The following is a 13,810-nucleotide window of genomic DNA, read 5'->3' as shown; positions in this document are numbered from 1 at the left end:
CGAAGGTGGGGCAGTTGTTTTCTGGCGATCGATTCTTGTCTGCGTAACCTGCACTAATTGATACGACAAATTCACTGAATAAAATCGGTTCTTAGCTCGTTCAGTTGATCAGTGGACCAGTCCATGTGTTGAAATACTAACTGCCACGAGTTCCCGATATATATTATACCGTAACTTCTGTCCCTCGGGAAACGTATCTTTGGAGGAGATATTACCCGTAACATCATCTATTACACCTTCTGAATCCCATACCCCTCAACTCAAAACCCAAAATGTCCTCAACAAGATACACAGATCGCCCCATTCCGCAAATATCCCTCCTCGACTTCGAATCCCGCATCGATGAAATTACAACACAACTAATCCACGCCGCCGAAAACGTCGGCTTCTTCACCGTCATCGACCATGGCCTCTCCGCCGCCGACATCGAAAACATGTTCTCCAACTCCCAGCACTTTTTTGAGCTCTCCGACGATGTGAAAGCCACCGTCCCCTGGAGCTCCAAAAACGTCGGATGGGAGAAAAACGCCCAAGTGCGGCCCTCGACGGGTATGCCCGACACAAAGGAGTCGTATCAACTGCAGTTTGGCGAGAATATGGATGGTGTCTGGGTTGATGAGAGCCATCTCCCTGGGTTCAAAGCTACGTCGCTAGAGTTTATGACTCGCGTGCAGGGGATATCGGAGAAATTGATGCGTTGTTTTGCGCGCGGATTAGGCTTTCCCGAAGATTTTTTCATCAAAGCGCATGACGTCTCGCGACCGAATTCGCAGACTGTGTGTCGGTTGCTACACTACTTTGCACTACCCGAAGAATCAGACGGCAAAGTGTACCACCGTGCTGGCGCTCACGCAGACTGGGACTTTTTAACGCTTCTCTTCCAAAAAGCCGGCCAGAGCGGTCTCGAGATCTGCCCCGGCCGCGAAGTCGTCACCGAGTTCGGCATAGGGGATGTATGGACCAAAATCGAGCCCAAAACGGGCGAGATTGTCTGCAACATTGGCGATTTGTTGATGTCTTGGTCGGATGATCGATTCAAGTCTACTTTTCATAGGGTGAAGGCGCCCAGTGAGAAGGGTGATTATTACGGTGACCGATACAGCATTGCATTCTTCAATCAGCCGTGCTCGGATACGACGATTCAGGGTCCCCTCAAAAAATATCCTATGGTGACAGGGCAGGAGTTTACAGCAAATGCGATGAAGAGGAATTTTGCGGCGTTGCAGGAGAAGTTGAAGTCTATCGAGACTGCTGCTTGAATGTTTTTTTAATTCATTTTTATTTTTACATGGAGTTAGCTATACGTGTTTACTATACGAACAATTTCGAGGTTTTCCAGAACGCGAAACCAGGGCAATCGACAATAGGTAGACCGTAGTAGAGTCATTTGCCATCTGGGGTAACTAAACATATAGCTTGAGTTACCTATACGTCTGCCGCGCCAAGCAAGAGTCGGGTAAAGTCAAAGAATCATTCGGAGGAATCACCGAGCAATTTTCCAGGAAATCAACTACATCAACCCTATACATGTCCCAGCAACATCGAAGACTCAATTGCGTAATTGATCTGATCGATCATCGTATTAATCGTAATGGAGAACCCCCTCGCAATCGCAACAGTGTCCCTCGGCCAACACGCCTCCCACACACTCCCTTCCAAAATTGTCGCAGCCGCACACCACGGCTTCTCGGCCCTAGAAATCGTATACAACGACCTCGCCACTTATGCCGCGTCAAAAACGCCCAAAATAACTATTCAAGCTGCAGCCAAAGACATTTCCTCGCTCTGTGCCTCTCATAACATTTCTATTCTGTCACTAAACCCATTCAAAAACTTCGAAGGCCATTCCTCACCACTTAGCGAGCGACTTGACTCTGCAAGGCATTGGATTGAAGTCGCCAGTTTACTCCAAGCGCAGCATTTACAAGTTCCATCTCAATTCGATACAGAGAATAGTACCGGAGATGAGAATGTCGTCATTTCTGAACTACAGCAACTGGCGGATATGGCGGCGAAGATTGCACCGGGGTTAAGGATTGCCTATGAAGCTGTCGCCTGGGGGAGTTATGTCGATACATGGCAGGATTCCTTGCGAATCGTGGAGTTGGTCAACAGGGCAAATTTCGGCGTCTGTCTTGACTCGTTTCACGTCGTTGCGCGGCTGTGGGGTGATATCATGTCTGAATCCGGCAAACAGGAAACAGGTCAAAACGTGGACGACGCTCTTCGACAATCCCTAGACGAGTTTGGACTAGCCTGTCCACTGGATAAAATCTTTTACGTGCAGCTCTCCGACGGAGAGAAATATTCGCCGCCATTGAGCCCGGAGCATAGGTTTTACGAAGCAAGCTTTCCATCTGCCCTTACATGGTCGAGGAATACCAGGCCGTTTCCTCTCGAGACAGAGTATGGGGGTTATATGCCTGTTACCGAGGTGGCGAAAGCGTGGTTGGCGGAAAAGGGGTGGAAGGGATATGTTTCACTTGAGGTGTTTGATTGGAGAATGAGGGAGGAAGGGAATGGGCCTAAGGATAATGCGAGGAGAGGGATTGAGTCGTGGAGAAAGCTTGTAGCAGAGCTCAACAAGGAATAATGACAGAACCTTTATAGAGATAAATGAATAATCTAATGGTATCTATGAACTTGTTCAAGACGAAACAATGCCCCCATCCACCTTGAGCGCGCCCCCCGTCAAAAACTGCGCATCATCACTCGCCAAAAACGCAACCAGGGCAGCCACATCCTCCACCTCGGCCCATCTCCCCAATGGTACAGTCGACAACAACTGCTTCATCTTTTCGGGTGGCCAAGTAGCTTGAAACATGGGTGTGTTGACGCCGCAGGGATGGACGGTGTTTACCCTGATTTGGTGTTGGCCCAGTTCAGCGGCGGCTGTCACGCATAATCCTCGCAAGGCGTATTTGGCGCTGGAGTAGGCGCACAATCCTGGTGTAGCGCGTAGACCTGCAATAGATGAGGCGAGGATGATACTCCCGCCTTTGCCTGAATCGCGCATGACGCGACCAGCGTATTTGATTCCTAGGAAGGCTATATTGCTTCTCATTAGCATTCTTCGTTTTTTTTTTTTTTCCCTTTCCACTTAGATCCGGTGTTGAAATACCAGATCGTGTATTCACTTTAATAACCTTATCCCACAACTCATCATCCGTATCCAAAATACTCGTCGACGAATACGATATCCCCGCACAGAAAAAAGCCGTATCCAGCCCGCCAAACCGCTCAACAGTCTGGGCCACAAATCTCTCTACATCGGGCTGGTCCGTGACATCAGCCCGTATCGTCAATATCCTCTCTGTCAGGCTGGTGTCATCTGGAAACGCATCTTGCAATTTTTGGATGGCGTCGCTCAATGCAGTCTCTTGGATATCAACAAGCGAGACTTTTGCACCCTCGGCCAGAAATCGACGGGCTGTCTCGAAGCCGATGTTACCAGCCGCGCCGGTGATTAGCGCAATTTTATCCTTGAGACGATCCGGGATCGGCTGGGGGAGTTTCATTGTAGCCATTTTTCTCTCTCTTTGCACTTTTGTCTATTGTTGTTACGATTTAATGCGCCGTGATTCAAGCTGGCGTGCGTATTCAACGATTATCACAGTAGATACCATGCGTAATTGTCGAGTTAATAACACCCTCAAAAATCTCAATTTTCAATAACGACGACAGAAAGATTTTACAAAACCCGGGAAGAAGCCCGGCCGGTCTCTGCGCTTTGCCGACATCGCTGCCCAGCCAATCGATCCATGCAAATCCAAGGTCCAGCTCGGTCCGAACTATCCACAATATGTACAGGCTCTGAGCAAGGCATCCAATTCCAACCCCAGAAAGACAAAGTTCGTAAATGCGGAGTTTTAGTTAGCCACCCGCATGCTAGCGAGCTCGCTAATAAATCAAGCGAAATCTGGGGACATGGAGCTGGCCTGGAGGTGACCTGTAGAAAAAGAAGGAAACCGAAACGACGATTGGCGAAGAGGGACACACCACGGCTCTCTGCTTAGCCGACGCGCGCTCAGAGCCTGGAGAACGGGTAAGCTCTCCACCGCAGCAGTACGATTGGCTGCATACGCAAATAACACGCCGTGATTTGTTGGATTGTTTGCTGCATGATTGGTTCGTGGTCATAAACTAGTGTGCTTGCGGGGAATGGCTTCTCCATTTCTGCTTGGGCGGAATCGGCGAAACAGATCCTTCCCCATACGATTTTTCCCCACGTGCGAGCGCAAAAAATGGACTTTTTTTTGCTCAGGAACCAGGTGAGAGAAAAAAAAAAATTGCTATTTATTGCTGTCTTTCCCCAGACTACTCTGTAGTGAGTCGCTGTCTTTCTCTTCCTCATGCTCGTGCCGTCGACTGTGCCGTGATCAAATCAATAGCTATATTCGGCCGGCATCAGTATCTAGATCGATCGAGCCCTGTACTACAACAACCTTGAAAGCAACCAACATGAGGAACCCATTCGCCCTTACCGGCGCTGTCCAGGATGACACTCCCAGCCAGATCTTCGGATATCGCATCTACCTGCTTGCTTTTTCTGCCACTTGGGTATGTACACACACTTCCACGATGACAAAGACAGTTGCTGAGGAGCCAAGGCATCCGCCATGTATGGCTACGACTCTGCTTTCATCGGGGGCACTCTCAGTCTTCCCTCCTTCCAGACCTCCTTCGGTCTGACCCCCGCTACCGCCACTAGCCTGTCCTCCAACATTGTCTCTACCTTCCAAGCCGGTGCCTTTTTCGGCGCCATCCTTGGTTTCTTCCTGGCTGAACGTTTCGGTCGCAAGCTCGTCATCATTTTCTTCGGTCTTATCTTCATTGTTGGTGTGATTATCCAGCTCATTGGTCATCTTGGAATGTTGTACGCTGGCCGTGCCTTGACGGGTTTGACAATTGGATGTACCTCTATGATCATCCCGATCTACATTTCAGAATGTTCGCCCGCCCAGATTCGCGGGCGCATGGTCGGAATGTTTGAGATTATGCTACAGATTGCCCTTGTTTTTGGCTTCTGGGTCAACTATGGCGTGCAAAAGAACATCTCCGGCTCGGACACCAAGCAATGGAGAATCCCCGTTGGTGTTCAGCTCATTCCTGTTGGCCTCTTGTTGATCTTTATGCCCTTCATGATTGAGTCCCCCCGTTGGTTGGTCAGCAAGAGCCGCAATGAGCGTGCTCTCAAGAACTTGGCTTGGGTCCGCAATCTACCTGAGGACCACCCATACCTCCTCCGCGAGATGGCGGATATCCAAGCCGGTGTTGAGCACGAGCTTCAACTCGTCAACGGTTCCCGTGGCGCTTTCCAGATGTTGCGTGAATGCGGTACTCCTGGTATCCGTAACCGTATCATCATTTCTGTCATGCTCATGCTTTTGCAGAACCTTACTGGGTATGTTTTTTTGCTTCCTATTTATGCCTTTGCTGAATTTATTTAACGAATTTATAGAATCAACGCCATCAACTACTATTCACCCACCATCTTCAAGTCCATTGGCTTCACCGGTACCTCCGTTCAGCTCCTCGCCACTGGTGTCTACGGACTGGTCAAAATGGCCACGACAGTGGTCTTCATGGTCTTCATTGTCGACAAATTTGGAAGACGCCCTGCCTTGCTCGTCGGTGCTGTCGGCGCTGCTGTAGCCATGTTCTACCTCGGCATCTACTCCGAACTCAGCGGCTCCTTCCACAAAATCCCGCCCAAAGACTCCGGCTCTAACGCCGCCGTTGCCATGATCTATATCTACGCCATCTTCTACGGTTTCTCTTGGAATGGCATCCCCTGGATTATTGCCTCTGAAATCCTGCCCAACCGTGTTCGTACTCTCGGTATGATGTTCTCGGTCTGCATGCAATGGCTCGCCCAGTTCATGGTCGTCTACTCTCTTCCTCACATGGTCAAGACCATTACTTTTGGAATCTTTTACTTTTTTGGTGCCTGCACCCTTGTCGCGCTCGCATTCGCTTGGTTGTTTGTGCCTGAGACCAAGGGTGTCCCTCTTGAGGAGATGGACTTCCTTTTTGGTGAGGATGTCAGCGTCTTCGCTGTCGCTGCTCAGAAGCATTACAATGAGTTCAAGCAAACTGGTCTGACTGTTAGTGAGATTCACCGTTCTGGCAAGGCTGGCGAAACTCAGTATATCGAGGAGATATAATTGGTATACAGCGTTTCTTGTATGTTTGTTATGTGTATGCTAGCATTGGAATGAATATTGAATCATTTACTTCCCCACTTTCAATTGTTTATTAAGCTTAATGTTACGGACATCAGATAAATGTAATTGGTCTTTGCCATCCATGCCGCGACCATTTTGCACATAAACACCCATCTTCGCCAACGATACTTACTCTACCTCTCGCACTGACTATACTTTCACTGATCTACCCCGACCAAATCTGCCCATCTTCAAGCCGACTAAACCCAATAACCGAGGTAAACTATCAATTGCCTACTTATCTACCGCATTTCATAAATATGCTTCTATATTACCCCGGACCACCCCCCAATGTCGGATGTACGTAAATATCCAAGGCAAGCCAACCCCGCATTCGGATGCATTCTTTCTACTTTCTGTTCCCCATCTATTCAGGCAGAATGCCACAAGCTAGCACCATAAGAGGCAATAAGCGACGTCCCCGGATTATGCTTAAAGATATGAATGGCTCGATGAATGTCCGGGCGTTGGGAGGTAGAGATGGATATTTTCCACTAATGAGAACTCTTGATTCATTTTTATAAGTAGCAAGCACTATCCATGTACCTTTTTAGAAATATTGTTCTATGTAACCCTCGCAGTGTAGAGACGTTTGGTATTGTTGTACAAATACAGGGTATATACACACCTCGTCCAGATGAACGGCTACGCTTTAATGCGCAAGATCGTGCGCAACGATGCGATCAAATCCGATCCTCCCGAAGTCTACAATTGGCGCGCGTTTGCGCTTGCTGCTGCTGTAAATTTCTCCGTTTTCCCACTCTTTGGCGGAATTCTAGAATCTTATCAGTTTGATGGTGTAGGCCTGTTTTGGAGGAACCCTTTTTGGCATGGACACTGGAATCATCAGCGGGGTTTTGACGTTACCCGATTTCAAGCAGTAAGTTGCCATCCCTCGCGCGTCAACCTCTGACTCTTCTGATGGAAGCAGAGAGTTCGGCCTTAGTAACCTCGACTCCGTCGCTCGCGCAAACCTATCCGCCAACCTGGTCACAACTGTACAAGCCGGCGCTATTGCAGGTGCACTTGGTGCACTACCATTTGCAGAGAAACTCGGTCGAAAGAAGAGCTTGCTGATTGTGGCGGTGGTTGCGTTTATTGGGCCATTATTCCAGACGTTTGCATATGGGCATTATGCTCCCTTTTATATTGGGCGGTAAATCTTCTTCCCCCCGCTTACTTCCGCCTGTAGCGTAAGACTGATTAGAATGTATAGGTTTATAGAAGGACTGGGGCTAGGAGGTGCGACGATGCTGGCTCCGACATATGTTTCCGAGAATGCTCCTAGAGGTATTCGTGGTCTTTTGATTGGATTTTATCAATTGTTTGAGACGATGGGCGCCATGATTGCATTTTTTATTGATTATGGTTCACTCCTACACATCCCCGTTCGCATTCCCCTACCTACCTACAGTTTGGTGCATCAACTGATGGATGAACAGGGCCACGCATCATGGATGGTCCCCTTGGCAATGCAAGCCCTCCCTCCGATCCTAATATTCGGCAGCATCCTGTTTTGTCCCGAATCTCCACGATGGCTTGCAAGTCAAGACAACTGGGAAGAAACGACAAAGGTCCTTGTCAAAGTCCGCCACCTCCCGTCTGACCACCCTTATATCCAGCAAGAATTACTTGAACTCCGCACAGCACTAGAAGAGGAGCGTCGTTCAGCAGGTGGCAATGGCTTCTGGGCTCTGCAAAAGGAGTGTTGGCTGATTCCCGGCAATCGGAATCGAGCTTTAATTTCGATCGGATTGATGGTTTGCCAGCAGTGGACCGGCGTAAGCCCCTCCATTTTCCCTCTCATATTTAAAACACAATGACCTGATTGACCACAGACAAACGCAATAAACTACTACGCTCCTACAATCTTCACTTCCCTCGGCATAACCGGCGAATCCAATAGCCTCCTCGCTACTGGCGTATACGGAATCGTCAAAATGGTTTCCTGCGGCATCTTCATCACCTTCCTCGCTGACAGCCTCGGTCGTCGCTGGTCGCTCGTCTGGACTGCCTTTGCAATGTGGATATTTATGTTCTACCTAGGCTTTTACGTCAGGTTCGACGCACCCGAAGCCGGTGCCGCGATCTCATCGGCTGGGTATGCCGCGTTGGTAATGGTATACTTCTTCGCGGCTGCGTTCCAATTTGGTTGGGGGCCTGTGTGCTGGATTTATGTCAGCGAGATTCCGTCAAATCGGTTGAGGGGACTGAATGTATCGCTTGCTGCGGCGAGTCAGTGGTTGTTTAACCTCGTAGTGTCGCGGGTTACGCCTGTTATGTTGGTTACCGTTGGGGGGAAGACGGGGTACGGGACGTATTTTATTTATGGGTCTTTTTGTTTCACGATGGGCTGTTTGGCGTTCTTTCTGCCGGAGACGAAGGGTGTAGGTTCAAATTATTACACGTATTATGTTGATGAAATGCTGACTAGGTACCGTGCAGATTTCGCTCGAGCGAATGGACGAGTTGTTTGGTGTTGCGGACTTCTCGGCGATTGATAACCTCGAGCTGGGGAAGAAAGAGGCAGTAATTGAGAGTGTTCACATTGAGAACTAGAATGTTCTCAATGCCGGGCCGGCATCTAGAGGTATATGGTGGAGCGAGAGTTGAGATAAACACGCTCATTTACCGTATATTTAGTTGATCTTGATGGCTCTTTAATCCAAGTCAGTTCATATTCCAATAGACATTTAATTTGGACTCTTGACAGCATTCTAACTCAGATAGGCACCAGGCTGTATGGAGGAGGTCTCGTTTAAGTTCCAAGGTTACCTTTACTGGTTACCTAGGTACACAAGGAACCTGAGCGAGGTTCAACCAAGTTTAATTATCTCAACACACCGCTGCTGTAACTATCTCCAATATGTGAATGAAGCCGCCTTGAGATAGACCTTTCTTCCTACACTTTGTCCTACCTACACTCTCGTGTATGCTTGAGTGTACACCCAATAACCGGTTGTTCTTGTGTAGTCTTGTCGAACAGGCTGATACGCTAGCCTAATCTGCTAACTTAACTAACTATGGAACGAGACGTGACCAAGCCACAAGAACCACCAAGAGACTAAGGGTTGCTTAGCTCAGCCACGCATCCGGCGTAACGAAGGATGGTACCGCCGCCGCAATCTGATTTCTGAAACGTGTGCTAGTCCATAAATGGAATAACTAGTGCGATCATTCCTCACCGCCCACGATTCTCCGAGCCACCGCTTCCCTAATAGGGTGAATGCAGCAGAATGGCTGCCGCGTGGCGCAGCGCGGCTATGCTGGGAATGAGATAAGATCCGAATAACTAAGTTAAGTTAGGTTAAGTTAACTAACTAACCTACTACGAGTACATACGTAGTACGTACGTACGTACTCATAGTTCGGAGATACGGAATGGAAAATCATACACAGGTGCAATTCTTACAACATGCGGCACCATATCGGATCTCCATGGTTCGGGAAAACATTATCAAAGGATATTCGGAGGTGGTATTTGAAGCAATCAATGCATACTCCGTAGAAGGGCAAATTATTAGTTGGTTAGCTAACTAGCTAAGTTAGCTGGCAACGGATTATGTAACACATAGTAATCTGCCTAGTAAAGTGGTGTAACACGGGTTACAACACGCCAAATCTGACCCCCATATATCCGCTGGTTATATACGGGAACTTTTGCATATCAAAACGATCAAAATCCCTAGCTAGATATGGCCAACTCGTCGTCTCCGCCCCACCCCCCTTTCTAGACCGAGTGGAGCGGAGGCGACGAGACAAAAATATCATTCCTCTGGGCAGATAAGTCGGATTAGTACTAGCGTGAAACGCCTCGGTCATCTGATAGCCGTAAGCCAAGCCTGGGGTAACCCCTAGTTCTTGCTAGTATCATGCCGGTTCGTTTCGTCACGGTCCTTGGCAAGGCCCATATTTACTATGAGTAGAAAATGTACACGATATTTCCCTCACACTCCGTCCCGTTGTGACGTGGGTGGGCTTGAAGTTACGGTATCTAAGCGTATATAAACTTCTAAACTTTACCCCTCTCTCACCTCTTTGCCCTCTCCATAGTCCACATGTCTTAGACGCTTTCCAGGAAGTCTCACCTGCCTCTGAATCCTGCCGATGCCTTCGTTCACCAAATCCGTGTCTACTCGTGTTTCACAACACAGATCGCAAGATATCTCTGACGAGGGATACGACGACCTCGACGCCTGGATGCAGGCAGTAGGGGCCTTTCTGGTCTACACAGCAACATGGTGAGTCGGTTGGGGCATGGGGAATCTTGAAGTCTCCCGTCGCATTTAAGCCGTGTCTTGCATTGCTCATCCTTTCTTGATTCCAGGGGTCTATTGAGTGCCTATGGCTCGTACGAAAAGTACTATGAAACAACGCTGATGTCTTCCACCCCGTCGACCACAATCTCGTGGGTCGGCACGCTACAGGTGGTCATTGTCATCTGTAAGTTGCAACGCCTTCTAGCAGACAAAATGACACACACACACACTACTAGGTCGAAATGAACGAACATCCGTGCAACTAACTCGCCGGGAATCTTGATTTGCAGTGGGAGGCATCATAACTGGCCCCATCTTCGATCGTGGATACATAAGAGAACTCCTATTTATAGGCACAATGACTACGGTATTGGGCGTCATGATGTTGAGCTTAGCACATGAGTACTACCAGATCCTCCTGGCACAGGGCGTGTGCATCGGTGTGGGAAGCGCAACTCTATACGTGCCCAGTGTCAGTCTTGTTGCGTCAAGGTTTCAACGGCGTCGCCCGTTAGCTATGTTTTTCGTTACCTCAGGGACTGCAATCGGTAAGTCCTCCTCGGGTGCCTTCCCACCTCCCCCATATTCCCATGAATATCTTCACTAAACCGGCCCGCACAATAGGCGGCATAATCTACCCTATCATCTTTTCCACCCTCCAGCCCAAGATCGGCTTCTCGTGGGCAACTCGAGTCCTTGGTTTCGTGACGCTAGCCGAATTGATTATAGCGATGGCAATCATGATACCCAGGACTAAGAAGAGCAAGGGTCTCCATCAAATCCGCTCCATTCTGGATCCCACCGCCTTCCACGACCCAGCCTTTATGGCTTTCTGTCTAGCTATTTTCCTGATGTGGGTTTCCTACTGGGTCCCCTTCTTTCTACTCCCGACCTTTGCCCTGTTCAAAGTCGGTGCAAGCTCTAATATAGCCTTCTACGTCTTGGTTATTTGTAATGCGTCGACTATTCCAGGCCGGTACCTGGCGGTGCCAATTTCAAACCGATTCGGGCCAGCGCTCACCATGGGTGGCTTCGCCATGGCATCCAGTATCATCCTCTTCGGCTGGGTTGGTGTTGAATCGGTTACTTCGACCATCATCTGGGCAATACTCATTGCTCTGTTCATGGGCCCGCTAGGAGCACTATATCCGATTATTGTGCCGCACGTTTCGCCAAAGAAAGAACTTGTCGGTACAAGGATTGGTATATCATCAGCTGCAGCGGCTTTCGGGACTTTAGTTGGCTTTCCTATTACATCTGCCTTGAATGACATTCAAACAGGAACCTTCTGGAAGAGCGAGGTTTTGAATGGTTCTTGCATGTTTTGTGGGGCTGTTCTGATGGTATACGTCCATTATAAGATGCCCAAGACGAGTTGACATTTGTGGCGCATCGAAAATTTAGTCTGACACGACTTCCGTACTAGCGTTGCGTGTATATACTACTACGTAGTATAGGGTCCAAGCCACACAGCAACGATCTACTTCCAAGGCATATTTATGTGTCGCCACGCCCACGACTCACTGCGTGAGTTTACCAGTGAGGTCTCGCGCTGCCGGTAGTGGCACGGATGGGGGAATGGGAGAGAGATATGTTTTCGCAGCTAGGCCAGAGAAGATCTAGCGATGATCCACTAAATGGCAATAAGAGAGCTCAATGGCTCGACACTAGAATTACCTAGGTAACTAGTTATGGTTCATTAATTCTGATATATACTACACATTTCCCTTGCCGTTTGGACTATTACGCTGTCACTTTTGACAGCAACCTCCGTATTGCACCAAAATAACAAGCTGAGCATAATAACTTAACAAAGAGATCAAAAGATAACTGTTGACAATTTTATTTATGTGGTCGGTCCTGATTGGATGGAGGATCCTGGGTATACGTAGTCGTGCCATAGGAATCATTGCATAAACCAATGACAGTCTCCAGCTCAGCGCCTCTAAGAGAGAACATTCGACTCTCTGGTTCATCTCTCGGATTCAAGAGGTCTGCTGCTACGTCCAAACCAAGTGGTACGGTGCTACTGTATGTATGAAGACGGATTATAGGATTGATTGTGTTGAAGAGAAAGAAATTGTGATCTTGGGGAGGAATTAAACGCCAATTTATACCCGATACCTGGCCGCATCGGAGCTAAGTTGTGCCAAGGAAGTTCGTCTAATGTTCTCTATACGGTACATACGTAGTAGATACTACGAAGCTTCGCGGATGTTGTTTTTCTAGCGCAGCTTTCCTTCCAGGTTTGCGCCCCCGTAGATCCCTCTCCACCCAACTGTCTGGGCACTCTAGAATAGCCTCCAAGTTTTCTATAGATAGATATCATCGCCTTTTGAGATCGCCGGAAGAGTCTTCCGGTTCCTATGTGCCTAACAACTCTACTTCATAGAACGCGTTTTAATTGCCTAGTCATAGATGCGTGTCGTTGTCATTGGTTTTCCATTTCCTTCCCAACCAACAACTCAACTTGAAACAATGACTCCCCATTTTCTGGTTACATACATCACCTGCCCTCGAACATCAGTCATAAGGTTAATCTATTCGGTTTCTCTTCGACTACCAAGCCTAGAACTCTTACGTCACAAGTATACAATTAGCTCATGACTACCAAGCGACGAAATATTACATCCCCCCTACGATCATCATCATCGGTCGGTCTCTCAATTTCCCTTTATCAAGTTGGCGAATGTTGGAAAGCACAGCTCAGTGATGGTGGCGATTTTTCATCCTAATGGTTGGATGTAAAAATGTGACTATGAAAACCATGTCATGATCATCGTAGTCACGTCGTCCTCTTGGATTTCGAAAAACGCGCATACCTATGGAACAACCTACAAGTCAAATGAATATATACAACCAAATGTTAAACTTCTTAGAGTGCAAGGCTAGTCTTGACAAGACACAGATTCATATTAGCGTACATCAGTGATACTGTTCTCAATTTAACCACCAATGTACAAAAACAAGTCACCCTTGTTTCCTGATTGTTTCAATCCTTTCTGGACTCCTCGTAAGATAAAGTTCGAGATAGACGACCTAGTGAAATTCCGTCATCTGCCCAATTTCCAAAGTCTCGATGTACATTCAGTGTCAGCAATGTAAACACTGCAGGCGGACGTAAAGCTCGTACTCTGGTATATAAGTAGCTGCTCGGTCAAGAAAGATGGGATCATGGACGAATTAGTGCAATGGGCTTCATCACACACACCCCGTCGTGAATTGGCAGTTTTTAAATCAAAGCTTGACCACAAGTTCAATTGCTCATTTGGCGTGCACTGTAATGGGTACAAGGAGTTGAGTTTGTTAGGGTTACTAGGGTTA

General features: G+C 48.0%; 6 protein-coding genes across 6 annotated transcripts; 5 read left to right on the top strand and 1 right to left on the bottom strand.

Annotated features, from left to right (window-relative positions):
* Positions 1-272: 272 nt before the first annotated feature.
* On the top strand, positions 273-1,259 carry EYB26_008705 (uncharacterized protein; the record flags this gene model as incomplete). Its single annotated transcript, XM_054267956.1, has 1 exon — positions 273-1,259. One exon carries the CDS (start codon positions 273-275, stop codon positions 1,257-1,259), a length of 987 nt encoding a protein of 328 aa, XP_054123931.1.
* A 332-nt stretch (positions 1,260-1,591) lies between these two features.
* EYB26_008704 (uncharacterized protein) lies at positions 1,592-2,593 on the top strand (the record flags this gene model as incomplete). Its single annotated transcript, XM_054267955.1, has 1 exon — positions 1,592-2,593. One exon carries the CDS (start codon positions 1,592-1,594, stop codon positions 2,591-2,593), a length of 1,002 nt encoding a protein of 333 aa, XP_054123930.1.
* Positions 2,594-2,647: 54 nt separating this feature from the next.
* Positions 2,648-3,518, bottom strand: EYB26_008703 (uncharacterized protein; the record flags this gene model as incomplete). The annotated part of the gene is made up of 2 exons (XM_054267954.1): positions 2,648-3,048; positions 3,122-3,518. 2 exons carry the CDS (start codon positions 3,516-3,518, stop codon positions 2,648-2,650), a joined length of 798 nt encoding a protein of 265 aa, XP_054123929.1.
* A 943-nt stretch (positions 3,519-4,461) lies between these two features.
* Positions 4,462-6,167, top strand: EYB26_008702 (uncharacterized protein; the record flags this gene model as incomplete). The annotated part of the gene is made up of 3 exons (XM_054267953.1): positions 4,462-4,560; positions 4,611-5,404; positions 5,462-6,167. 3 exons carry the CDS (start codon positions 4,462-4,464, stop codon positions 6,165-6,167), a joined length of 1,599 nt encoding a protein of 532 aa, XP_054123928.1.
* Positions 6,168-6,864: 697 nt separating this feature from the next.
* Positions 6,865-8,786, top strand: EYB26_008701 (uncharacterized protein; the record flags this gene model as incomplete). The annotated part of the gene is made up of 6 exons (XM_054267952.1): positions 6,865-6,966; positions 7,031-7,107; positions 7,159-7,383; positions 7,444-8,008; positions 8,066-8,614; positions 8,673-8,786. The coding sequence occupies 6 exons, from the start codon at positions 6,865-6,867 to the stop codon at positions 8,784-8,786; spliced, it is 1,632 nt and encodes a 543-aa protein (XP_054123927.1).
* A 1,548-nt stretch (positions 8,787-10,334) lies between these two features.
* EYB26_008700 (uncharacterized protein) lies at positions 10,335-11,865 on the top strand (the record flags this gene model as incomplete). Its single annotated transcript, XM_054267951.1, has 4 exons — positions 10,335-10,468; positions 10,555-10,670; positions 10,840-11,034; positions 11,111-11,865. 4 exons carry the CDS (start codon positions 10,335-10,337, stop codon positions 11,863-11,865), a joined length of 1,200 nt encoding a protein of 399 aa, XP_054123926.1.
* Positions 11,866-13,810: the final 1,945 nt, after the last annotated feature.

Source organism: Talaromyces marneffei, chromosome 7 (assembly GCF_009556855.1).
Source record: "Talaromyces marneffei chromosome 7, complete sequence".
In the NCBI taxonomy this organism is placed as follows: Eukaryota; Fungi; Ascomycota; class Eurotiomycetes; order Eurotiales; family Trichocomaceae; genus Talaromyces; species Talaromyces marneffei.
The sequence above is the reverse complement of the archived record's forward strand: the minus strand, read 5'-3'. Positions and strand labels throughout refer to the sequence as shown.